Genomic DNA, 25,484 nt, shown 5'->3' with positions numbered 1-25,484 from the left:
AGGCCAAGGCCCTAGAGACACACCCCAATCAGAACACATCCATGGGGTGGCCATTTAGCATGTCGGCTAAGCCATCTCTTGGGATGCCCGTATCTCACTGAGGAATGCTTGCATTCGAGTCCTAGCACCACTTCCAAGTCCAGCCTCCTGTGAATTGTGGGCAGCAGGTGATGGCCTGAATTGCTGGGTTCCTGCCAACCATGGAAATTCCTGGTTTTTGAGGATATTTGAGAAAGCTTTCTCTATATTTCAAATAAGTTTAAAAAAATTTTTAAAAAGGAAGAAAATGATGAAGGAGAAGAAGAAACAAGAACAAAATCACATCCTGTCCCCAGACCCCTAGTTAGCATCTCCTAAGTGTGGCAGGTCAGAGAGCAGGTGGATCAGGGTAAACTCAATGCCAGGCATGCTCTCTTCTCAGATGCTTCACAGGAAGTGAGTCCCAAATGCAAAAAAAGGGCACAGGAAATTTATTAGAAGGAGAGGTTACTCAAGATGATGCCAATATTTTAATATTTCTTCGTGAAACTGGAAGAGCGAACTTTTCTGGTCTGATCAAGCATCTCACTCTGGCATACACTTGGCAGAGTGGGAGTTCACCACTTGTCCATCGACTGTGCTCCCTTCTGGAGGGCAGGAGCAGAGTGCACTCTGTGCTGCACTCCCAGGATCTGGCATATGCTTGGCTCACAGGAGGAGCTGCAGGACTGCTATGTGAGTGAGTGAATGAATGAATGAATGAAAAGGAGTCAGGCTAGGCAGGCTTGTCACGATCACCCAAGGGTGCTGATCCTTGGGCACGGGAAATACTCACTGTCGAAGAGGATGACCCTGCCGTCGCCACCACAGGGCTGGGTGTGATCCCCGAAGCAGACGCTGTTGCACTCGGTGCTGACTGCCTCCCCATACTTCCAGTAGTCAGGATTGTTTCCACAGAAGCAAGCGTAGCCCGACTCCATCCCGGCAAACTGCCACAGCAGAGAAGCAGCACGTGAAAAACATCACCTTAGGTGTCAGATGGCCTGCCGGAGCCCAGCGAGATCAGGTCCTGGCAAGCAGCTTCCTCTTCCTCGGTCCCTGCTTCCTGGGACCTCCCTCCAGTCTGCCTCCCAGGCTGCCCAGTCACTTCCTGCTGCTCTGCTGGTGAGAATGCCTTCTTATTGCTTATGCTTCCACTGTACTTTCATTACTTTTAAGGTACAGAAGATCCCAGAAGCATAAAACATCAATAACTGCCTATTATTTTATTGACTATTTTACTATGTGCCAGGTGGTAAGTGCTGAACAGTTGATCCTCACAGAAAACTCATTAAAGGACTCATTCAAAATAGTCATCTCATTTTTTTTATACGACCCTACTTTCAACACCGGCATGGGTGGCTGTAGCGACCAGTGCAATCAGAACACAGGGCAGCTGTGTGGCCCCAGTGACCTCCCCATGCTACTGCTGTACAGCTACACCCACTATCCCTGCCAACCACGGGCCACTTGAGCATAGTATCACTGATGTTCATCCAAATGGGTATGTGCTCTTTTTTTTTTAATTGCAATATATAGTATGGATGTATTACAATTTATTCGTCCATTATGTTGCCTCCAAAAATTCATCATTTAGCAACATAATTGCAGGGGGTGGAATTGTGCCACAAAGAGTTAAGCTTCCTCCTGCAATGCTGGTAGCACATTTAAGCACAAACCCTGGATGCACCATTTCTGATCCAGCTCCCTGCGAATGCATCTTGGAAAGCAGTAGATGATGACCCAACCACTTGGGCCTCTGCTACCCACATGGGAGCGTCAGAGGAAGCTCTGCGTAGTCCTAGTCACTGCAGCCATTTGGGAAGTGAATCAGTAAACCAGGAAACAGATCTCTCTGTCTCTCCCTTTCTCTCTGTCAAAAAAACAAATCTTCAGGACCTGGTGCAATGGCTCAATCGGCTAATCCTTTGCCTCGCAAGTGCCAGGATCCCATATGGGCACCAATTTGTGTACTGGGTGCTCTACTTCCCATCCAGGTCCCTGCTTGTGGCCTGGGAAAGCAGTAGAGGATGACATAAAGCCCTGGGACCCTGCATCTATGTGGTAGACCCAGAAGTAGTTTCTGGTTCCTGGCTTTGGATTGCCTCAGCTCTGGCTGTTGCAGCCATTTGGGGAATGAACCAGCAGATGGAAGATCTTTCTCTCTGATTCTCCTTCTTTCTACAAATCAGCCTATCAAATCTTAAAACAAAACAAAACAAAACAAAACAAAACAAAAACTTAAAAAAAATAGGGCCCAGTGCGATGGCCTAGCAGCTAAAGTGCTTGCCTTGAACGCACCAGGATTCCATGAGTGCCGGTTCTAATTCTGGTGGCCCCACTTCCCATCCAGCTCCCTGCCTGTGGCCTGGGAAAGCAGTCGAGGACGGCCCAAAGCCTTTGGACCCTGCACCCACATGGGAGACCTGGAAGAAGCTCCTGGCTTTGGATTGGCATCAGCTGTTGTGGCAGCTTGGGGAGTGAATCATGGGATGGAAGATCTTTCTCTCTGTCTCTCCTCCACTCTGTATATCCGCCTTTCCAGTTAAAAAATAAATCTTTAAAAAAAATAACCCTACAGGATTGTTGTAAGCATCTGTATACAGATTTCTGTGTGGATACAGGTTCCATTTCTCTAGGGTAATAATTAAGAATGTCACTACTGCCTCATTTGAAAAGGGTGTGTTTATAATGACTGTACCATTTTACATTTGCAATAAAAATTATGAGAGTCCTATCACTATATTTTTTGCTTTTTAAAAAAATATTTACTTAAGAGCGTTACAGAGAGACACTGTAAGAGAGATCAACTATCTGCTGGTTCAATCCCCACATTGGAGATGGACCGGAAGTGTGGCAGGCAGGACTCAAACCAGTGCTTGCTTGGATATGGGTGTCCGATCTCACAGATCCAAGGATGAGGAAATCCTTCCAATGTCTATTGGCTGACATAGTTGACCTTAGCCTCGATTCACCCATATTTTTGCTGTCATCGTTTGGCTGGGGTAGTTGTCCAATTTGCTTTGTTCTGCTTCCTCTGCTCTGGTAACAGATGTCCTCTGAAGGTTCCAATGAACTGCCATATCCTCCATGTGCATCAGGGCCTGCCTCCCACTGCTCAGTCTTTTCCACTGAGGAGGACCAGTTCTCACAGGCAGGCCCAAGGACCGGGTTTGCCCCACCCCCAGTCAGATATACAGAGAGGAAGATCTTCCATCCAATGATTCACTCCCCAAGTGACAACAGCCAGTGCTGTGCTGATCCGAAGTCAGGGACCAGAAACTTCCTCCAGGTCTCCCACGCAGGTGCAGGGTCCCAGAGCTTTGGGCCGTCCTCGACTGCTATTCCAGGCCACAAGCAGGGAGCTGGATGGGAAGTGGAGCTGCTGGGATTAGAACCGGCGCCCATATGGGATCCTGGCATGTTCAAGGTGAGGACTTCAGCTGCTAGGCCATCGTGCTGAACCCTCAATATATACTTTTATACACCCAATCCCTTAGTAATCAATCAACCACGGCATCATATTGAGCCAACTGCCTTATTCAAGCACAGACCTCACACAGAATTTGAACCTTGACAGGCTGTCCATCCTTGTTTGTGCCCATTTAATGGGCTTTTAGATTGAATAATTAAGGAAGGCAAGACAACATGGAAGAAAATAGGGAGGGAGGAAAAAAGCATCTTTTTTTTTTTTCCTTCTTCTGATACAACAATATTATACTGAATCTTAATGGCCACAGAATGGATTTCAGATAAAGAAAAGGAAAGAACAGGAAGTAAATCACTCTGTGGAACCACAAGTGTCCTGCTCATGACAGACAAGAGTCCCAGGGAACACGGGGCTCTATCAGAGGAGGCATGGAGACGCAGACCATGGGACTGCTCCTCCCCTTTCCAGCATCATCTATAAACAAGAATACACCTCATACTTCTAAATCCTCCAACTTTTCCTTGGCTGAAAAGTAGGGCCGATGGCTTGACAGGTCACTGTTGCTGTTGTTTTCAAATTTACACATATTTTTAAGCTATCTTGGCTAAATGAAATTACAGTTTTATCTTTCTCAATAGTTACATGGGTCATTACCTTGAACCTCTGACTCCGACAAAAACTGATGCAAGTCTGGATGGTAAGTTTGTTGGACGTTTTACTGGTGCCAGTCAGAGGAGGTGGGTTTCCATGATCCTTATAGCAGCCAAGGTTTCCAGGCACTGGTGGGGGGGAAACAACAAAAGAATTTCACAACATCTACCTGTGAAACACCAAGAAGGAAAAGTGATTTGTGCCAGATACTTCCATCCCAGCCAAGATTCCCACTCCTAAATATCAATAAACAGCAAGCTTTAAGCACAGAAGCCTTGGGCCCAGTGTGGCAGTCTAGTGGCTAAAGCCCTTGCCTTGCAAGTGCCAGGATCCCATATGGGCGCCAGTTCAAGTCTTGGCTGCTCCACTTCCCTTCCAGCTCCCTGATTGTGGCCTGGGACACCAGTACAGAATGACCCAAAGCCATGCAACTCTGCACTCACTTGGGAAACCCAGAAGAAGCTCCTGGCTCCTGATCAGCTCGCTCCAGCCATTGTGGACACTTGGGGAATGAACCAGTGGATGCAGGATCTGTCTCTCCTCTCTGTAGATCTGACTTTCCAATAAAGATAAATAAATCTTTAAAAGAAACTATGCTTTAGAGTCACTGAAGGGCAGACCACCCTTGGAAGCCCATCGCCCCATACCTTATAGCCAATCCCTTGCACCTCAAAAAGCACCAAAAATGGATTCTCCAGGCTTTTCCAGTGACTGTTACTATTGGAACAAATGAACAGAAATCCAATGGCTGGTAACAACATAAATGGACTTTCTGTTCAGAAGTACTCAGTGGGTTTTATGGTGCTAAAATCAAGGAGCCAGCAAAGCTAAGTTCTTCCAGGGGGCTCAAGGGAAGGAGGATCTGCTCCTGGTCTTTTCTAAGTCCTAGATGCTGCCTGTGTGCCTTCGCTGGTGGTTGCAAAGTTCCATCCCGTCTCCATCATCACCTCTCCTACTCCCCTTCTGTTTCCTTTGCCCCATCGCCTCCTCTGAGATCTCCTGCCTCTATGTTACGAGGACCTGCGACTACACTGGAACCATGTGGGCAATCCAAGACAGCCTCCACTTCAGAACTCTCAGCTTGATCACATCTGCAAAGTCCTTGTGTTTTCTAAGGTGGTATGTTCATAGATTCGGGGTACGGCAATGTAGAGAACTTCTGCAGGATCATTTTTTGTGTGCTTAATTCAGTGAGCTTAGTTAGTGCTTCACAATCAGACATACAGTTTGGCTTAGTAGAGGAAACTTTGAGAATGTTAGATTCTGCTGCAGACCAAATGATTTTACACCTCTGTGATATAACAAGAAATACACACTTGAGGGCTCGGCGGCGTGGCCTGGTGGCTAAGGTCCTCGCCTTGATCCCATATGGCCGCTGGTTCTCATCCCGGCAGCTCCACTTCCTCTCTATCTCTCCTCCTCTCAGTATATCTGACTTTGTAATAAAAATAAAAGCAAATCTTTAAAAAAAAATACACACTTGGTCTCTGCCTGGCACAGAACTCTAAAAACCTTTACAGTTCCCCAGGCAGTAAAAGTGGTAAGGGAACCTTTCATTCTAGTTTTCAGTCTGTAACTCCAGTTCCTGCACAGCTCTGATTACTCAGTATGTCACAGGCGAGTGCAGTACCTTTTGTTCCAAGCTGGGTAACTTATGTTGGCATCTGTAATGGGGCTACACCTGGGAGTCTGTGTTAACTCTAGGTGGTCGGTGTCATACTTCCCAACTGGCTGGTTTGGGGGAAAACTCACGCAGCTGGTACTAGCAATGAATTGTGTAAATACAAAAGAAGAAAGCTTCCTCCTGCTCCCCCCTTGAAATTCATATGTTGAAGCCCCAAATCCCCAGTATGACAGTATCTGGAGGCTGAGCCTTTGGAAGGTAATTCGGTTTAGGTGAGCTATTGTGGGTTGGGACTCACAATGGAATCAGTACTTTAGAAGAGGAGGAAGAGCCTTATGTCACTTTCTCTCCTCTGCAAGGACACAGCAAGAGGGTGGTCACCAACGAATTAGGAGAAGGGGCTCCACCAGCACCTTGAACTTGGACATCCCAGGTGCTAGAACTGTGGTAATGAGTGCTTATTACTTAAGCCACTGGTCTATGGTATTTTGTTGTAGTGACCCTTACTCAAGCCCACAACAGATCCCCACCTCTGGGTATTGATGCCCCTATATAATCCCCTTGAGTGTGGGCTAAACCGGTGACTTGCTTTTGACCTTGGGAGTCTGGCGAAGCTGCTGGGAAATCACTTCAGGGATCAACTTACCAAGAACTGTGACTTTATCTTGCTAGCTGACTCTTCCTACTGCCTCCTCGGCTTAGGTACTTCCTGTTTTTCATTTTTTGCTTTTTTTTTTTTCAAGACAGATCTATTTTTATTTGAAACATAGATTTTTACAGAGAGAGGAGAGGCAGAGAAAGAGGTCTTGTACCTACTGGTTCACTCCCTAAATGGCTATAACAGACTAAGTGGAGATAATCCAAAGCCAGGATCTTCTTTCTGGATTTTCCAAGCGCGTGCAGGGTCCCAAAGCTTTGTGCCATCCTCTGTTCCCTTCCCAGGTCATTAGGATGGAGCTGGATGGGAAGTGGAGCAGCCAGGATACAAACCAGCACCCACATGGGATGCTGGTGCTAGATGGTGGAGGATTAGCCTGTTACACCACCGTGCTGGCCCCAGCTTGGGGTGACACATCAGAGGCTGTGTGGCAAGGACTTAAGAGTGGCTCTTTGTGGGCCGGCGGCGTGGCCTAGTGGCTAAGGTCCTCGCCTTAAATGCGCCGGGATCCCATATGGCTGCTGGTTCTAATCCCGGCAGCTCCACTTCCTCTCTGTCTCTCCTCCTCTCAGTACATCTGACTTTGTAATAAAAATAAAATAAATCTTAAAAAAAAAAAAAAAAAAAGAGTGGCTCTTTGCCACCTATTGGACTTTTAGCCCAATAATCCATAAAGAGCTGAACTCTACCAACAACTAGGTGAGCTTGGATATGGCTCTTGCCCTAGTTCAGTCATAAGATGAGACCCCGGCCTTGGTCAACACCTTGACTGTAGTTTTGTGAGACACTCTGAATTGAGAATACAGCTAAACCACATCATATTCAGATTCTTGGACTCTCAGATTGAGGGAAACAATAAATGTGTGTTGTTTTAAGCCACAAAGTTTTAGAATAATTTGTTATAAAGTAATAGGTAATGGCTACACTTGTATAAAAAACACTACATACATGCTCACTGAATGGAGGAATGAATGTACTGCGGGCCATGGACAAACCAGTCTTTCTGGACTTTGGTTTTTTTCATCTGTATTGCTAATTTGTGTGTCATCCACCATGGGCGGAAGCCTTTTCCCTTTCGGTTTAGTGGTTCATAATTTATAGAGAAGACACCATAGCAAGATAAAAGACATAATGAGACACAAATGATAGCTAATCCTAGAAACACTTCTAGGTCAGCTGGCAGGTATTACCCAATTCCAAAGTGACTCCCATACAGCCTCCTAGATTGCATTTTCCCTTGATGTTTAAGACTGGAAAGTAGCCTTGACCAGTTTAAGAAGCTTAATCTCCACATTAGTCTTTTGAACATAAAAAAATATATACATACATGTGTGTGTGAATCATACACACACATTCACAGACCTTAAATTTCTTCCATCCTTTAACCAGATCTTTTTAAATTGGCAGGAAGTACTGCTAACCCCAAGACTAACCCCCACTCCCAAGCCAAGTGGTTACCCTTCTCCCTTGCGTCACACATGGCTCAAATATAACAAATGTGGCTCACCACACAAACGTACAAACGCATCTTTCAGAAACAAACCACATCTCTATAGTAGCAAATGTAAACACTAGCACTCTATGCAGTAGGAGTCCCAGTGTTCAGTAGGATTCTGGCTTGGGAATTTTTGGGCTTTGGGGTCTAAACAACTGCAGTGAGTTTAGCATCTCTAGGGAGAGACAAATGATATCAGCCAAGTGTGTCAAAAGGTTTTCACATACAGAAAACGTAATCATGTATTTGAAGTTTTTTTGTTTTTAAAGATTCATTTATGTATTTTCAAAATAAGAGCTACAGAGATAGAGGAAGAGACAGATCTTCTGTCTGCTGGCTCACTCCCCAAATGGACACAAAACAGCCAGTGCTGGGCCAGGCTGACGCTAGGAGCTGGGAACATCATCCAGGCCTCCCATTTGGATGGCCAGAGACAAAATACTCAGACCAGCTTGCGTTGCTTTTCCAAAGTCATAAGCAGGGAGCTAGATCAGAAGCGGAGTAGTGAGCCTGGTGTCGTGGCCTAGCAGCTAAAATCCTTGCCTTGTATGTGCTGGGGTCCCATATGGGTGCAGGTTCTAATCCTGTCAGCTCCACTTTCCATCCTTTCCCCTGTCTCCAAGCCAATTACTAATTCTATCTCCTAAAATTATACATGCATCTGCTCATGCCTCTCCCACACAGCCACTTCCCCAGTTCAGGACACCATCTCCTCCCATTCAGACCACTTCACTGAACTCATGTTTCCAAACTTACTGTTCTCCACTGTAGTTACTGCACTGCAATCAGAATTATCTTTATTCCTGGAGAGGCATGCGGAGGCCCTTCCTCAAACCCTCAAAGCTCCCTGACTGCCCCCTGGATACAGCACACTCTCCTGAGGTACACAGGGCCCTGCCGTCTGTACTGCTCTTCTTTCCTTCTTCTCCCCTACCTCCCTCTCCCTTGGCTCACATTCTGTGCAAAGGCCACACTATAACACATTCCCAACCAGAGTTCCCAACTGCACCTCATTCTCTGGCCTCTGGAGTTTTGCACAGCAAGTAGGCAGCCGTGTGCCAGCCAGGAAGAAGACCCCCGTGGGGAACTGAACCTGCTGGTACCATGCCCTTGAAATTCTCAGCTTGCAGAACTGTGCGAGATAAACACCTGCTGTTGGACACACTAGTCCAACACAACAACAGGTGGTACTTTGTTTTGGCAGTCCAAGTTGACCAAGACAGTGAAGCAGACAAACGAGTCAGACACAAAAATGTACTGAGTGAACCGGTCTGAGGCCATCTTGGTGAAGGACCTTTGATGACCTCAGGCCACCAAGAAAAACTGGAAATAGACTGAATATGTTGAATTTGTTTACGAAATGCCCATTCTGGAATGCTTCATAAAACGGATTAAGTTCTGAACTTAACTTTCGTGGAAAGCTGAGTTATGCAGAACGAGACAGTGAGCAGGAGGGAGTCTGCCGAGCAGTGACCAGCTAACTGCAGGCAGTTACTGTGCAGAACGGCGCTGCTTTTCATGTGTACTCTGTTCTGCTCCTTTGCCACTGCCCAAGAAGCACCTTCACCCACCTGCGGGCATCATGGCCACAGCTGCTGACTCACGCCATGTTTGTTCGTTTTGGTCCAGGGTCTCAGACAGCATCTACTGACCACTGGCCGTGCCTGTAGGCTTCTTCGTCTGCTACTCTGAGGCTTGCCACAAAACCATGGGGCTTGGGGGCTGACACTGTAATATAGCTGGCAAGGCTGCCATGTGCAATGCCAGTATCCCAAATTTCAGTGCTGTTCTGCTTTCTAATCCAGCTTCCTGCTAATGTACCTGGGAAGGCAGCAGCAGAAGGACCAACTTACTTGGGTCTCTGCCACCCAGATGGAATTTCTGGCTCCTCATTCAGTCTGGCTCAGCCCAGACTCACGTGGATATTTAGAGAGTGAACCAGTGGATGAAAGATCTCTGTCCCCATTTTTAAACAAATTAATTTTTTAAAAATTACAAAAGTTTATTAGAATTATATGAAAAGGGGCTCGGCGGAGTGGCCTGGTGGCTAAGGTCCTCGCCTTGATCCCATATGGCCGCTGGTTCTAATCCCGGCAGCTCCACTTCCTCTCTCTATCTCTCCTCCTCTCAGTATATCTGACTTTGTAATAAAATTAAAAAATAAATCTTTAAAAAAAAAAGAATTATATGAAAAATGATAACAAGCAGTTCCTAAAACAGGAAAAAGGCCTTGATGCTCTCTGCTTCCTGCCAACCACATAAAAGGAGTTGTTTTTTGTTCGCTCGCTTCCCAATCTGAAGGACACAGATGTCCATAGTGTGTCCAGGAGCAGCTGTGTGTGTTTAGCATTTTGCAGTGAGACAAACCCCAGAGTAAATTCTGGTCCCTCCACCATAGCCTCTCTAAGCTTGATTTCATCAGTTAAGAAGGGGGAACAATAAGGACCTCAAGAAATTCTGGTGAGAAATCAAATGAGCTAATGTGAATACAATAAATATCAAAGGCCTGGCAGGATACATGCGCTGAATAAAGAGTGCCTTTGGTCTTAAATATAGTGCAGCTTTCCTATCCTCCTAAGAAGAACAATTTGCTGAGCAATAAAAAATAAATCAGCATTGGTTTAAAAGACCAAATCAAATGCAGTCACCTTAGAAAACTGGCTATGTGGATATTAATTATTAAGTCTCTCACACGTGCATGGCCTCAGTATATTTTATACATGTCATCTCACCTGAAGCTCCAATCATTTCAGGAAGGCAGAGCGGATGATTCTTTTTTTGACCTGGACAAAAAGAAGCTAATTTAACCGGGTCAAAGGCCTTGCTTGGGGACATACAAGCCAGCACTGGAGGGCAGGAATGAGCTTTGGGGCTGTGGAGCCCCATTCACGTTTGTTTCCTGAGTACTCCTGCCCCTGTTCTCAGAGAGCCAGTCTTGGGGAACTGAATGAAAGTGAACTCTTCACAGTGCTGTGTGCACCCTCCAGCAAGCCCCTGGGATGGTGGTCAGTCTGTCCCGGGTACCACTACCTCTGACTCGCACTAGAAAGCGTGGGCTTCAAGGCTCGCGGTGGAAGACACGTCATGGAGTGCTCAAAGGGATTGCATTATTGGTCAACTGAGTGGATTTCCAGACCTTGTCCCACCCTTAGCTCTTCCCAGAAGCTGGGAGGAAAAGTTAACTTGAAAAACGATATTTGTTCTCAAATTCTTCTTTACTTTTAAGGCCACTTTAAAGTCCTTGTGGCTTGGTCATGCATTTTTCCTCTTACCAGAGAGACTTCATCACTTTCAGTTTGTAAGGAATCAGTCTGACATACAAATAGAGCCCTTGTTTATCATAGCTGAGGCTTCCGAACTCATGACAATTAATGATGGCAGCTCCCCTCTTTATCCACAGAGGATATGTTCCAAGTCTGCTGGTCGATGCCTGAAGCCACACAGCAATGACTCCATGTGTATTGTTTATTTCCTATACACATACATGAGGGGATCTTCGGAAAGTTCATGGAAAATGTGCGTCATTAAAAAAAAACAACTATGCATGGATTTCAAAATATTTTTGCCACCAAAATAAACTTACTATTCCCACTAATTTTTGAAGTATTCTTATATATACAAATTTATTGCCTTTTCTGTCTATAAACTAAATACTTATCATGCACTGTGGCCATAGCTCTTCAGGCCGAGATGTGACAGCAAACTTCACATGAATTCTTGGGTGGAAGACTAATTCTGATTATAGATCTTAGCAACCTTAGCATATGATTGATAAATACAAATAATATATATATCTATATATCCTTAAATAGAAAACATTCACCTCTTCACTTAAGAGCGGCACTTTGTGGTTTTTCTTTGGCATACCTGCATTGATAGCATCAGTACTCTGGAGCTTTGGGCCATTATAAAGTAAAATCAGGGTTACCTGGTCATAAACATTGCAAAACTACAACAGCCAGTCTGATAAGTGGGAAGGCTACCAGGTGATTAGCGGGTAAGCAGCACACACAGGGCTGATGATACTGGATGACGTGATGACGGGTGGGACCGGCTCCTGTGGCGCAACGTCACCAGATGACGAGTCTCAGCTGCTCTGTGTCCTACACAGCTTCCTACTCATGCATTTTCCAAGTGCCTGGGCCCCTATTACTTATGTGGGAGACCAAGATGGAATGCCTGGCTCCTGGCTAGACTGCATGCAACTTCATCATGCTGCTCAGAGCAGTATATAATTTAAAACTTATGAATTCTGGAAATTTTCATTTAGTATTTTTGGACCACAGGTAACTGAAACTATGGAAAGCAAAACCATGAATAAGTGTGTGTGTGGGGGGGGAACCATCATACCAACATCTTCAGAGTTATGGACCAAGGCAAACAGTTTTGAGCCAACTGACTGGAGCTGGTCCTCTGTTCAGATTAACCCAGAAACTACCGTTCTTCTACTATCAGAAAACAAACAACCAAGCTTACTAAACTCCCACTTTTAACTATGCCTTCATTGTGGGTGTGTAACACCCATCTCCTCCATGGCGGCCTCCACAGCTGACAGCTGGTGCCTACTTTTCGTGAGAATCACCTTGCACCCAAAGTCCCTTCTCAGAGAATCTGCTAGTGGGGACAATCCAAAGGACCCAGGCTTACACTGACTTACACTGGGACTACTAGCGTCTCTCTTCCAGGAAGACAGAACTGGAATCTACTCAGTGAATTGTATGCTTTGGGCTGTCAATAGGAACCGAGGCAATGAAACTCATGTTCAGCCATACGCACAGATGAGTGAGCCCACTTTGCTGTTCTACAAAAAGAAAGAATAACGGACAACAAGTTGAGACAGAGAGAGATGGGAGACCATGTGGCTCCAAAGAGAGAAGCTATCAATGCTGGCTTTCTAGGTCCTTGGGAGACAGCAGTTGGGTTGAGTTTTATGATACAATATTTATCCCAATAAATTCCTTAAGCTTAGGTTACTGAGGTCTACTCCTGGCAATCAAACAACTTTATCCAAGACAGAAGGCATGCCCACCATGGTCAAAACTCAAGCCTGAAGATGAATCTTCAGAAAGTAATTCATGTGAGAATCAGCCCTGCTGTTCCCATGTTTTCTATTTCAGTGCTCTGATAAAATTAAAATACATGTTTTACAAAAACAGAGCCACGTTCTTCTACATTCTAAATGACTCTTTCCATGACTCCACAGAACTCCCTTTTTTTCCCTTTTTCCTGGTAAATAAAATCCACAGATCCAGAAACGATGCCATTTTCTGATGTCACCCAGCATGCATCAGCAACAGAAGCTGGACTGCAAGCGGAGCAGCTAGGCCGCAAGCTGGCACGCTGGTATGGGATGTGAGTGAGCTTAGCTTAATTCACTGCCCCTCACTGTCAGCCCCCGCTGGGTTTTTTTTTATATTTATTTATTTTTATTGGAAAGTCAGATTTACAGAGAAGGAGATACAGAGAAAAAGATCTTTCATCTGCTGGTTCACTCGTCAAGTGGCCACAACAGCCAAAGCTGAGTTGATCCAAAGCCAGGAGTTTCTTCTGGGTCTCCTGTGTGGGTGCAGAGTCCCAAGGCTTTGGGTCATCCTCTATTGCTTTCCCAAGCTACAAGCAGGGAGTTGGATGGGAAGGGAGCAGCCAGGACATGAACTGGTGTCCATATGAGGTCCCAGTGGATGCAAGGTGACTAGGTTTTTGTGCTGGGCCAGTTCCTGCTTTTAAATGTCAGTTAACCTCATGCTGACATCACCTTCTGCCCCAAGACATCACACTGGTGCCTGATTGGCTAACTTCTCCCATCCATGGGAACAAGAATCAAGTACACATACACATGAGATGATGCCACTGGTATGTCATTAGAAAACTAGGCATTCTGAACCCTTCATTCAGAGCACTGACTGTCATCCAAATCCTGGGCCCCAGGGCCGTAAGCACATTGTACTTGCCCTGTCCATCTGTAACTTGCTTTCCAAATCTGACAGTTACCAACTGAGTTCAGGTCCTTATCACAATATGGTTCCCCTGCTGCCTCTCTAACTTTATTTCCAAACATGAACTCTTCTTTTCAGCTACTCTGACTCTTCATGCAGCCTCACATGTGCCTCTGAATCTCATACCAAGACCCTCAAATAAATGAAATAAGCACAGATTTTGCTTCTTCTATGAAATTCTCCCTTTAGGGGGAGTCATAAAAATTCCCAAGGATCCTGACATGGCCCCCCCTCCAGCTCCTGCAAATGGCCTGAATGTGTCACAGCAGTTTTTTTTTTTCCTGGTGGGAATTCCTTCTCTAAAACATGATTTCTGGTGATTTAAAATAGAAGATGGGGGCCCGGCTGCGTGACCTAGCGGCCAAAGTCCTCGCCTTGAATGTGCCGGGATCCCATATGGGCGCAAGTTCTAATCCCAGCAGCTCCACTTCCCATCCAGCTCCCTGCTTGTGGCCTGGGAAAGCAGTCGAGGACGGCCCAATGCATTGGGACCCTGCACCCACCTGGGAGACCTGGAAGAGGTTCCAGGTTCCCAGCTTCGGATCAGCACAGCACCGGCCGCTGTGGCTCACTTGGGGAGTGAATCATCGGATGGAAGATCTTCCTCTCTGTCTCTCCTCCTCTCTATATATCTAACTTTGTAATAAAAATAAATAAATCTTAAAAAAAAAACAGAAGATGGGTATTTGAGCCAAAGGCCACTGCAATAATTGTTTTCCTTCGTAAGCGTGCATCTTGTTCCCACCTTAAGAGTAGGAATCAATTTCCCCTTCTCCTAGGTCTGGGCTGGCCTTGTGACTTATTGTGATCAGTAGAACGCAGTGGACTTAAAATACTGGCAGCTTCTGCTTCCTATCTATGGAGGAAGTCACCACTGTATCAGAAGGCTGAACAACCCTTGAGAGAGAACCTGCTGGGCTGAGAGAGGCCTGAAGCCATCTTGGACATCCTGGTCCCAGCACCACTCACAACTGCACACAGGCATCTGGTGGAGCTGAAACTCAGCCAGCTCTCAGAAGTGAAAGAAATGGTAAACTATGGCTGGTTTAGGTCATTATGGTTTGGGTGCTTTGCTAGAAACCAATGACCAACTGAAACACCCTACTTGATAAAAGGTCAGTCCAAGTTTAAGGCACTACAGCTATGTCCCTGAGAAAAAGAGCCCAGTTGGCTGACTTGGACTTTGGTATCCGCCCCCCACCTCAGGGACACCACCACAAAGCTTCCAGGCAAGGAGCCACAGAGTCATCTTCTACTCTTCTGTGGCTTCATCTCATATATTCCACTTGTCATCAAGCACTAGCTTCTTCCAAAATGCATCTGGGATTTAACCCTTCCTGTCTTTATCTCACTGCTGCCATCAAAGCCCAGGCTCTTATCCCTTTGTTTAGAAATTCATACCCAGCCTCTGCTTCCCAAAACTTCCTTCTAATGTATCCTGAAAATGGACAGTGGGCTCACATGCCTTCGCCAAGGCTTTGAGCACATGAGTTCTGCTTGGTCATCTTCAGCTTTCAGGGTCTAATGTGGCTCCTTTCTATACGCTCTCTGCTACTCCAGGAAGCCTGGATCCTCATTTACACACATGCTGCTTCCATACCCTTCATCCAAGCCTCGATCATGCTGCCCCGAGCTGGTGTGCCTGAACCCACCCAGGTCCTAGTCACTTGACTCCTTACCCTCAAGCCCTTACAGTATGCTTTCTCATAATGCAGTACTCATTTATGTAGCTGTGCTAGCTTCCAGTTTTATCCTATGTTTATAGCTCAGATTCCTAATTACATCATAAGATTGAGGGGGCTGAATCTTCTGTGTATATGCGTTCCTTAGAGTCAAGTGCTGGTGGATATTCAGTGACGTCACCCTTTCTGATCTGAATGATTTCCCCACTTTATGATACTAATGTATTTTACACCACTGTGCTCTTGAAACACTTTGTTTCTGTCACTGAGGAAAATGTCCATTGGGTTTCAGCAACTGTGTATTTTTTTAATATGGAAAATTAAGTAATACCCACTGCCAAACAAAACAAAGCAACAATAACACCAATGACAAAACCAGTCAAGTCTGTGCCAGATCTCAAAGCATAAAACTGCATGATAAGCACAAATGCAGGGGCCTCTTGTGTCCAGTGCCACAGCAGGCACCAGGGAATGGACACTGCAGCAGCTCAGACCCAGCACAAAAACCCGAACAAAAAAAGAGATGGATTGAAATAAAAAGCAGGTTATGCTAACACAGGAATATGCCAAGGATAGTTCACTCCTGGGGAAAGCTCACCACCACAATACCTGCTGGGACTTTCATGCCTACCAGGAGCCAGTCCCCTGGACCCGTGTGCATTTGATTAGCTTAATCTTCAGCATCACCCTGGAAGGCATAGATGAGGAAGCCCAGGCTCTGAGGGGAGTCATTTGGCCTAAAGCTATTCAGGGAATAATGATTCAAACTCAAGCCATGTGACTCTGAAGCCGCATTCTTTCCACTGCCTTGTGTTGTCTCCTTTGGAGAGAGACATGACTTCAGGACATCAAGGAAGAATATTTAGCAAGCACCTGTTATGGCCTCCTCCAGGCTTGGAATGGCACAAGGTTGTTGAAATATACTGCTCTTTTTAGTGGCTGCCAGGGCGAGTCCTGAGGGGGAGAAAAGGTGCCATAAATTCCATCAGCACCTTCCACAAAACACACACAACCCCAGGGAAATGAGGGTGCCTGCAGCTTCCATAGAAATCCTGCAGTCCCTCCTCTTCCACAAAAATCTCAGGGAGAGACTCCAATTCCTGCCTTTGCATAGGTAGTCTAGTTGGAAAAACAAAACTAATCACGGGAAGTGAGAGTAAACATTGCAACAGAATTTTGACCATGCTCATTTGGGTACGCTATTAGCGATCCATTTAACAAAGACATTAAGTAGATGTAATTGAAAGGCAGAAGTGAGTGAAAAAAAAAAAAAAACTAGCCTGCATGATTTACATCATTAATGTCCCCTTCAATATTACTTAGGCTATTGGCTAAAGTGAAGGGTTTCATTCTTAGTTATAAAGTGTCAATAGTGCAGAGGAACTTCAGTCCTCGGCATGGCAGGCATTGCAAGAGACCCCCAGAAGCTGCTGACAAACTGCTTCATGCACGGGGTCCAAGAGAGCGGACCCCTTTCTCAGCCGACAACAGCTGAGCTGGGAACACCCGCACAGACATGCTGGTGTGGTAGGGGGAAGCTCGACAACTGTTCTGCTGGATAACCTCGCAGCCTGCTTTACTCCCAGGGTTTGGGATTTCCCAAACCCAAAGAAAAAAAGAAAATGACTTAGAGCTAACAGCATCAACTGCAGACCCTCTGTCGCCACTGAGTTAATCCTTTGGTTTCCATGATGTCAAAAAGGCGATCTTAATAATACGGCATACTATCAGAATTTCAACCTTTAATTCCCAAACAATCCACAGAGAAAATTCTGAAGAATGCTCTCCACAGCGGCCCAGATCCACTAGGGCCCCTATTTTCAAGGAAATAAAGACAATGGAGCTCTTAAGAATGAGAAGGAAAAGGCACTGGTCATGCTATCAGGACCCCTAGACTTCAAGCCTGCTTGGCTCAGAGTACAATTCTCATCAATTCAGTGAACTGGGGCTGGTGCCCTGACACAGCATGCTAAGCTTCAGCCTGCAGTGCCACTATAACAAATGGGCGTCAGTTCAAGCCCCTGTTATTCCATTTCTGATCCAGCTCTGCACTCATGGCCTGGAAAAGCAGAGAAGGATGGATCAAGTTCTTGGAACCCTGCACTCATGTGGGAGAACTAGAAAAAGCTCCATGCTCCTGGCTTCAAACTTGCCCAGCTCTGGATGTTATGGCCATTTGTGGAGTGAAACAGTAGATAGAAGATATCTCTCTCTCCTCTCTAACTCTGCCTTTCAAATAAAAAATGTCTATATATTAAAAAAAATCACTAAACCATCTAATCTCAATGCTTTCATCTAAAAAATGGAGTAGAATATACCACCCACTTCACAGGATTGTTGGGAAGGTTAAAAGAGATAATATGAATACAGAGGTACAAACCACAGCTGGAACATACTAACACTCAGGGCTTCACAAAGAGGGTTAGTATTATTCATGACCATAATGACTTCACTCCAGAAATAGGGCAAAATTGGCCCAAAATAGGCAGGCTGCATCCCTGCTGAGTCTACCAGGCAATTGCTAGGGTATGAGGACGCAAACAGTGCGAGAATTTTTCTTCAGCCATGTTCATCAGATACACGAGCAGCACATCATTTAACCAGGCTCCAGGGGCTGAGGTTCAGCTTGCTTGGGAGAAGCCCAAGTATCCCAAGGACCAACAAAAGGGCTTTCCAAAGACCTAAAGCCAGGACTGCTCCCCCGACCAGGTCCTAGACCGGGTACCACTGAGCTCTAACTTCCCCCTCTGCAATTCCTCTTACCCAGATCACTTCAAGGCCGGTGTTAGAGCTCTGAGAAGGTTGTCAAAAGCCCACCAAACAAAACAAAACAAACCTGAAATAATATTTGATTTTTCCATTTTGGAACAGTGAGGTCAAATACGTAAAAGTTTGTGCCAAATGAAATTAAAAGATAAGTTTATTTCAAGGGTGTGAAAAATTCTAAAGCCCATGCATAGTTTCTTTATACCTACACTTCTTATTGTTAAAGATTTATTTACTTTTATTGGAAAGTCATATTTACAGAGAGGAGGAGAGAACAAGATCTTTCACCATCTGGTTCATTCCCCATCAGGCAGAGCTGAGCTGATCCAAATCCAGGAGCCGGGAGTTTCTTTCAGGTCTCCTGTGTGGGTGCAGGGTCCCAAGGCTTTGGGCTGTCCTTGACTACTTTCCCAGGCCACAAGCAGTGAGTTGGAAAGGAAGTGGAGTAGCCAAGACTAGAACTGGCACCCTATATAGCATCCTAGTACATGCAAGGTGAGAACTTTGGCCACTAAACTACTATGCTGGGCCTTCTTTATACCTATTTCTACCAACATTTTAAAGATACCTAGTAGCTGCTAAGTTTCAGGTTTTTTTTTTTTTTAACCAAAATAAGCTTATGTTTAAATTTCATTTTTCTACAAACTTGCTGAAGTACTCTCCTATTATGAATTAGAAGCATACTGCTATAATCCTCTCTCCTGGAACCCGTTCAACGACCTGCCACGAATCAAATCCTATTGGTCCAAATCGCGTTTTCTAAGTGCAAGCTAAAGATGATCTTTCTGAATACAAGTGCCCAGAACGTAATGCCCTCTTCACCATGCCTGAAAGAATGACATGGGCTGGTTCTCAAAGGCCATCTTTGTGTAGGACAAATGGACCGAGGAAAATCTGCTTTCCTCTCCCCCTGCTGCTGTCGATAACCAGAACCAAATGAATGTTCCTCATGTTAGAAATCTGATGAAGCTGACCAAGCTGAAGCTCATTCCTTGGATCTTCCCTGTCTTCTCAATTGGGGGGTTGAGCAAGTTGGGGGGCACAAGCAGGTTGGAAGTACAGTGAGGCTGGGGCTAAATGCCAGTTGGTGGTGACAATCGCAAACTTGAGTTCTGAAAGGTGAGGACTGGACCTGAGGCACAGGGTAGAGGGTTGATTCCTTGAGAAATCAGAATCCAGACAGCTCTTCTAGCAAGAAACAAGGGCCACTTTAAGACTTTGTGTCACTTTACACAAATACAAGCCTCCTGGGGAGTGAATCAATGGATGGAAGATCTTCCTCTCTATATATCTGACTTTCCAATAAAAAGCAAATATATATATATATACATATATATTTATTTATTATTTATTTCTTTATTCCTGGTGCACAGGCTAATCCTCTGCCTGCAGTGGCAGCATCCCACACAGACACTAGTTTGAGTGCCAGTTATTCCACTTCTAATCTGGCTCCCTGCTAATGGCCTGGGAAAGCAGCAGAGGATGCCACACACATGGGGAACCTAGAAGCAGCTTCAAAGGCTGAAGAAACTGGGCTGTGAGTTAGTATCACACATAAAAACCCAGAATATTACATGGCAATGTAGACAAAAATTATACCAGCTTTATCTGGTATGTAATGGATTATTTACTGAATACTGTTATTCAGTACACCAGATCAAGTCCAAGCATTAATAAGCAATATTATTACTTAGTTTCACTGAAAGAAGTTGAGCACCCCCCCAAAATTCTTTCCCAAATGAATCCCAAGGAGTATATTATAGCCTTCCCTTCCCCCGCCATCTACTATTGAACTGTTAACCTCTCTATCCATGAAGAAATTAACCAACAGAAAGGCTTCATTGGGCTTAACCACCAAGGGAAAGGCTTCATTGGGCTTAACCACCAAGGGAAAACAGAACAAGATGATAAGGAATGGGCATTCCTCTTCTTGAAAAGCCTCAACAAGAGAAGTGAAAGGAGCCACCGTTGTGGCTTAGCAAAGGAAAAACTGCTGCCTGTGGCTCTGGCATCCCGGATGGGCACTGGTTTGCATCTCAGCATGTCCACTTCTGATCCACCTCCTTGCGAATGCACCTGGGAAATCAGTGGAGGATTACCCAACTCCTTGGGTCCCTGCATTCACATAGGAGCTCTGGAAGAAGCTCCTGGCTTAGGCCTGGCCAAACCCCAACAGTTGCAGCCATTTGAGGAGTGAACCAGCAGTTGAAAGACCTCTCTGTCTCTTGCCCCCACTCTCCAACACAGCCTTTCAAACACATAAACGAGTCTTTCGAAAAGAGGAGAGAGAAGTGAAAGTCCTCAGGGCCAAGCCCGCTTAACAAAACCCACCAGCCTGAAGCACCTGCCCTCTTGCAGTGCCTCCCACACCGCATTCTTAGCATTCAAGGCCCTGCGGGGTGTCAGATCCTATACTGAATTCTCACTCTGACAAGCAGGAATTTCGCAGTATTTCCAGTAGACACCATCCTCATGCTCGGCCACGTAGCACCAGGGGCTCACATCTCCATCTGGGTTTCTGTAGGGAAAAGAATATAGTCAATAGCATCACGTAGTTCAGACAAGAAGATCAGTGTTTTTCAGTTTATGGAAAACAAAAAAAAAAAACACAATTCTCTACCCTTTATATTGTATGCATTTCAGTGCTCTCATTAATGGGTAAAAATGGTGTTACTCCAAGAACAGATCTGTCAACACCGATATACCTCCCAGCTGCAGGAAGTGACAAAAGATGAGGGATATTCAGACAGACTCATTACGCTGTAATTAGGACAACCAGACACTAAACCAGTCACGCCAAACAGCATGGCACCTTGAATGTGGACATGATTTTAGTTGGTGAATGAACACTGGGAGTTTGCAACATGCAGAGAAGAATATGAACTGACATTAAGTAGCCAGGGTAGCAATCTGGTAATTAGAGACAAAGGCCCTAAAAATATGCAAACCCGTTATGTGGCAATTCCCTCTTTAGGAACTTATTCTCAGGAAAGGTCACTTACAAAGATGTTTATTAAAGTATTTCTATTAAAAAAGAGTTGCACAAATTAAATATGCGATGATAAATGACTAAATAAACATGGCATATCCAGATGGGGGAATGTTAGACAAGAGGGCAAATTGGATATTTAGAAGCCTCTAATCTTACTTAAAGATACAATATCTTTTTTTTTTTTTATTGGAAAGTCCGATATACAGAGAGAAGGAGACAGAGAGAAAGATCTTCCATCCGATGGCTCACTCCCCAAGTGACCACAACGGCCGGAGCTGTGCCAATCTGAAGGCAGGAGGCAGGAACTTCTTCTGAGTCTCCCACGCGGGTGCAGGGTCCCAAGGCTTTGGGCCATCCTCCACTGCTTTTCCAGGTTACAAGCAGGGAGCTGGATGGGAAGCGGGGCCACTGGGATTAGAACAGGAGCACTTTAGAACCACTGCTAGACTACCCCCAGGTCCTCTCCATCTCTTGAATAAATAAAAACATTTGAAAGTACATCATTCTAGAGGATGGGACTGTTGAAGATTTTTTTTTCTAGATTTCTTTACTTTCTTTTTACCTCAACATAGGCTAATTTTAATTTTAAAACCTAAAAAAAAAAAAAAAAAAAAAAAAAAAAAAAAACCACAATATAGTCTCTACTGGTAATTTTTCGTGAGGATCCTTTTTCGTCAAACTACTAACCCCCCCTGCCCCATCCCACCCCCTGCTGCCAACAGAGAATTACCAAGAAAACGGTGCCAAAGAGTCTTAGATCCTGTAGTTCTGTTCTCCCAGCGCCAACTTTGGATAAGAAAACAACCTGTTTAAAAGATTTACTTGGCATTTTTTAAATGGATGGTGGCTTGGGCTTTTCAACTCAAGAGATGGCACGACAGACAGGCTACACTGCTGGAGCAGATCAAAACTGGGCTACTGGACACATAGAAAAGCCTCACCTCTCTTCACAGCTTTCCAAGCCCCTTCCATTCACACTCAGAAACCTGACACTCTGGTTAGGCCGGAAACGGACATAAAGACCCTGCAGTCCCGGGTTCTTTGGAGCAGCCCCTATCAGGCCTGTGGTGGGATAAGCCTATTGTGGGATCCAGAAGATAAGCTTCCATCAGGCACAAAGGACCCTTTTATTTCTTGTGCCCAAAGCCAGGTGCCAGCGCCAGCCCTGCTCTTCCCCAGTCTCTGCCTCCCCCTCTAATCCATATATTTCGAGCCCAGCCCAGAAGCGCGTTCCCATCACTTGCCAACTCTCAGACATCTCAAATGGGATGGATCTGAAAAAAAAAAAAGTCACACAAGACAAACACGGGTGTCGGGTGTCAGCAGAGAAATCAAAGCTGGGAGGGGGAGACTTGTACAAAGCCTTTCTTTAAACAGTATTTCACTGTCATTTTCTGCCTATTTGGTGTTCCTCTTTGATGTAGTATTGGGTGAGGTCCTTAGAAAACAACTGTTTATTACCGACGTCAAAAACTATTCAGAGAAGCATCACAATAGCTTAATAAAGAACAAGTAAATTCATCCTTCTTTTGCTTGCTTACTTGGTTTTAACACTGCTTTAGCACTGTCTCAGCCTGGGCTCTGATGTGATAATAATCAACAGTTTCAGCCTCTCCCCTTTTTGAAGTATAAACTGGTAATTCAGGTCTGGTACATTCCTCCAAATCAAAGGGTAGGGCTGCAGAGCCCGGGTAAGGTTCCTACGGCTCCCACTTCTTCCTTAATGGATATTTACTAGTGAGAATCTAGGAGCCCAGGAGTAGACAGGGGTACTAATCTACTAAGCAAAAAAAAAAAACGCTTTTCAGTCGAGGACGGCCCAAAGCTTTGGGACCCTGCACCCGCGTGGGAGACCTGGAAGAGGTTCCTGGTTCCGGCATCAGATTGTATATCCGGCTTTCCAATAATAATAAAATCTTAATAAAAAAAAAATGCTTTTCATATAAATTATGCCTCACTGGGAATTTTACAACAGACTCTACAACAGAAGTTCTTCTAAGAGTTTCTTAATAGGAAGCCAAGTAATAGAATAAACTAAAAGACAGCAAGAAAATAAGCAACTACATACAACCGAAAACAAACATTCCTTTCTCTTCCTAAACATTCTTTCCAGCCCAATTCAACCCTTGTTAAAAACTATGGGAAGGTAATAAACCAGAGAGAGTGAGACCTTTTTTTTAAAATATACAATATTTATACTAAAAATTTCAAATTAACAGGTACAACTTAAAAAAACAGCATGTAAAAAACTGTTTAGAGGTTGGTGCTATGGTGTAACGAATAAAGCTGTCGCCTGCAATGCCAGCACCCATAAAGATACAGGTTTGAGTTCTGGTGGTAAGGCGCCTGGGAAAGCAGCAGCAGCAGAGGATGGCCCAAGTGTCTGGACCTCTGCCGCCACATGGGAGACCTGGAGGAAGCTCCTGGCTCCAGCCTGACTCAGCTCTGGCCACTGAGGCCTTCCAGGGAGTCAGTCAGCGGATGCAAGATGTCTCTGTCTCTCCTCTCATTGTAAATATGCTTTTCAAATAAATAATATTTTTAAAATTAAAAAAAATTGTTTAATGAGCTTGTGAAGCTTTAAAATTTTTTTTTTTAATTAATGTATTTCTTATTTGAAAAAGAGAAATAGGCAGGAAGGCAGCCAGAGGTCTTGCATGCATTGATTCATTCCTAAACACCCTCAACAGCTGGGACAGGCTGGGGCTGTGAGCCTGGGACTCCATGGGTAGTGGTATGTGACCCATCACCTATTACCTCCAAGGGCACACACTGGCAAGAAGCTGGCATTAAGGAGTGGAGCTTGGATCTGAACACAATATAGGATGATGAGCATCTCAAGTTGGCATCTTAAGCACTACATCAATCAAGTACTTGCCCCCGTGTATGTAATTTCAATTACAACAAAAATAATAAAACATGAAATAGCACATGTACAAATTAACTCTGTGAACTGGGACTTGGTTGCAAGGAGGGTTTCAGGAAAAGAGGTAAAATGGAAGACTTTACATAAGCAATCTAAGTATATTTGTGTATGTGCACACACATATTCAGTCGTGTTTGAGAAATCTTCTCAGAATAAGTTGTCTGTATTTCTATCATAATAAATGGAGAACTACAGCAATAGCAAATATGAGGGCTGTCAGTTGACGTACGTGTAGGCAGAGAAGGAAGGTGCTGAAGGTACTAGCACAAAGAAAACATAGGCTAGAGATCTGACGACTTTAAGACAACTTGATGGGCCCTTGAGTGTCAGTCAGGGTACACAGAGGATGAAAGACAAATAGTCACATACGTGTTGGCTCAGCTGGATCAACAGTGCCGCATGGTTGCGACAGCAATGCATTGCTGGAACCGGGATGCGGAGTGGAGCTCAGAGTGGAGTTCCGCAACCACTGTGATCTGTCCTAGTGGCTCAAGCAGTGGCTTCTGTATCTGTCCCAGTAACAATGACATTCAACATACTGCTGGGAGTAAGAAGGTAAAATGTGGGATTGGCACCATAGCTCGGGGGGGAGTGGGTTTAAGCCACTGCTGGTGACACTGGCACTTCATGTGGGCACTGGCTCAAGTCATGGCTGCTCCACTTCTGAAATTCAGTTCTCTGTTATTGTGCCTGGGAAAGCAGCAGAGCATGGCCCAACTGCTTGAGCCCCCCGGTACCCATATGGGAGATTCAAATGGAGTTGGCCTGGCTCAGTCCTGGCTGTTGTAACCATTTGGGGAGTAATCCAGCTGATGCAAGATCTTTTTCACTGCCTCTCCCTCTCTCTGAATTTCAGCATTTAAAATAAATTCCTTTTTTTTTTTTGAAAGGAACTAAAACATACAACCAAAAGTGCTTAGAATCTGTTCTAGCTCCCAAGTATCAGTGATTTTTTTTTTCTTTTAAAAATTGTTCTAAAGTTATTGATAAAGAGTGTGAGAGAGAAAGATAGAGACAGAGCTCTTCCATCAACTGGTTTACTTTTCAAATGGCTGAGGCTGAGTCTCCCACATGGACGCAGGGGCCCAAGTACTTGAGCCATCCTCCACTGTTTTTCAGGTCATCGGCAGGGGCTGGATTCGAAGTGACGCAGACAGGACTGGCACCCAGATGGGGAGCTGGTGATGTACGTGAGTCACTGTGCTGGCCCCCATACCAGTGTTTCTTAACTGTGTCAATCATAGAT

At 45.0% G+C, this 25,484-nt stretch overlaps 1 protein-coding gene across 4 annotated transcripts in view; it reads right to left on the bottom strand.

Moving 5' to 3' along the window:
* The window catches only part of KREMEN1 (kringle containing transmembrane protein 1), an 80,579-nt gene that overhangs the window by 34,430 nt on the left and 20,665 nt on the right, over positions 1 to 25,484 (bottom strand). For all 4 annotated transcript variants that reach the window (XM_058656681.1, XM_058656679.1, XM_058656680.1 and 1 more), the window contains exons 3-5: positions 20,747 to 20,838; positions 4,103 to 4,227; positions 815 to 968 (exon numbers count right to left, since the gene is read on the bottom strand). In XM_058656681.1, the coding sequence (XP_058512664.1) occupies positions 815 to 968; positions 4,103 to 4,227; positions 20,747 to 20,838 (371 nt within the window). The remainder of the gene's footprint in view (positions 1 to 814; positions 969 to 4,102; positions 4,228 to 20,746; positions 20,839 to 25,484) is intronic.

This window comes from Ochotona princeps, chromosome 29 (genome assembly GCF_030435755.1).
Source record: "Ochotona princeps isolate mOchPri1 chromosome 29, mOchPri1.hap1, whole genome shotgun sequence".
Lineage (NCBI taxonomy): Eukaryota > Metazoa > Chordata > Mammalia > Lagomorpha > Ochotonidae > Ochotona > Ochotona princeps.
This window is presented reverse-complemented; position numbering and strand designations above follow the sequence as displayed.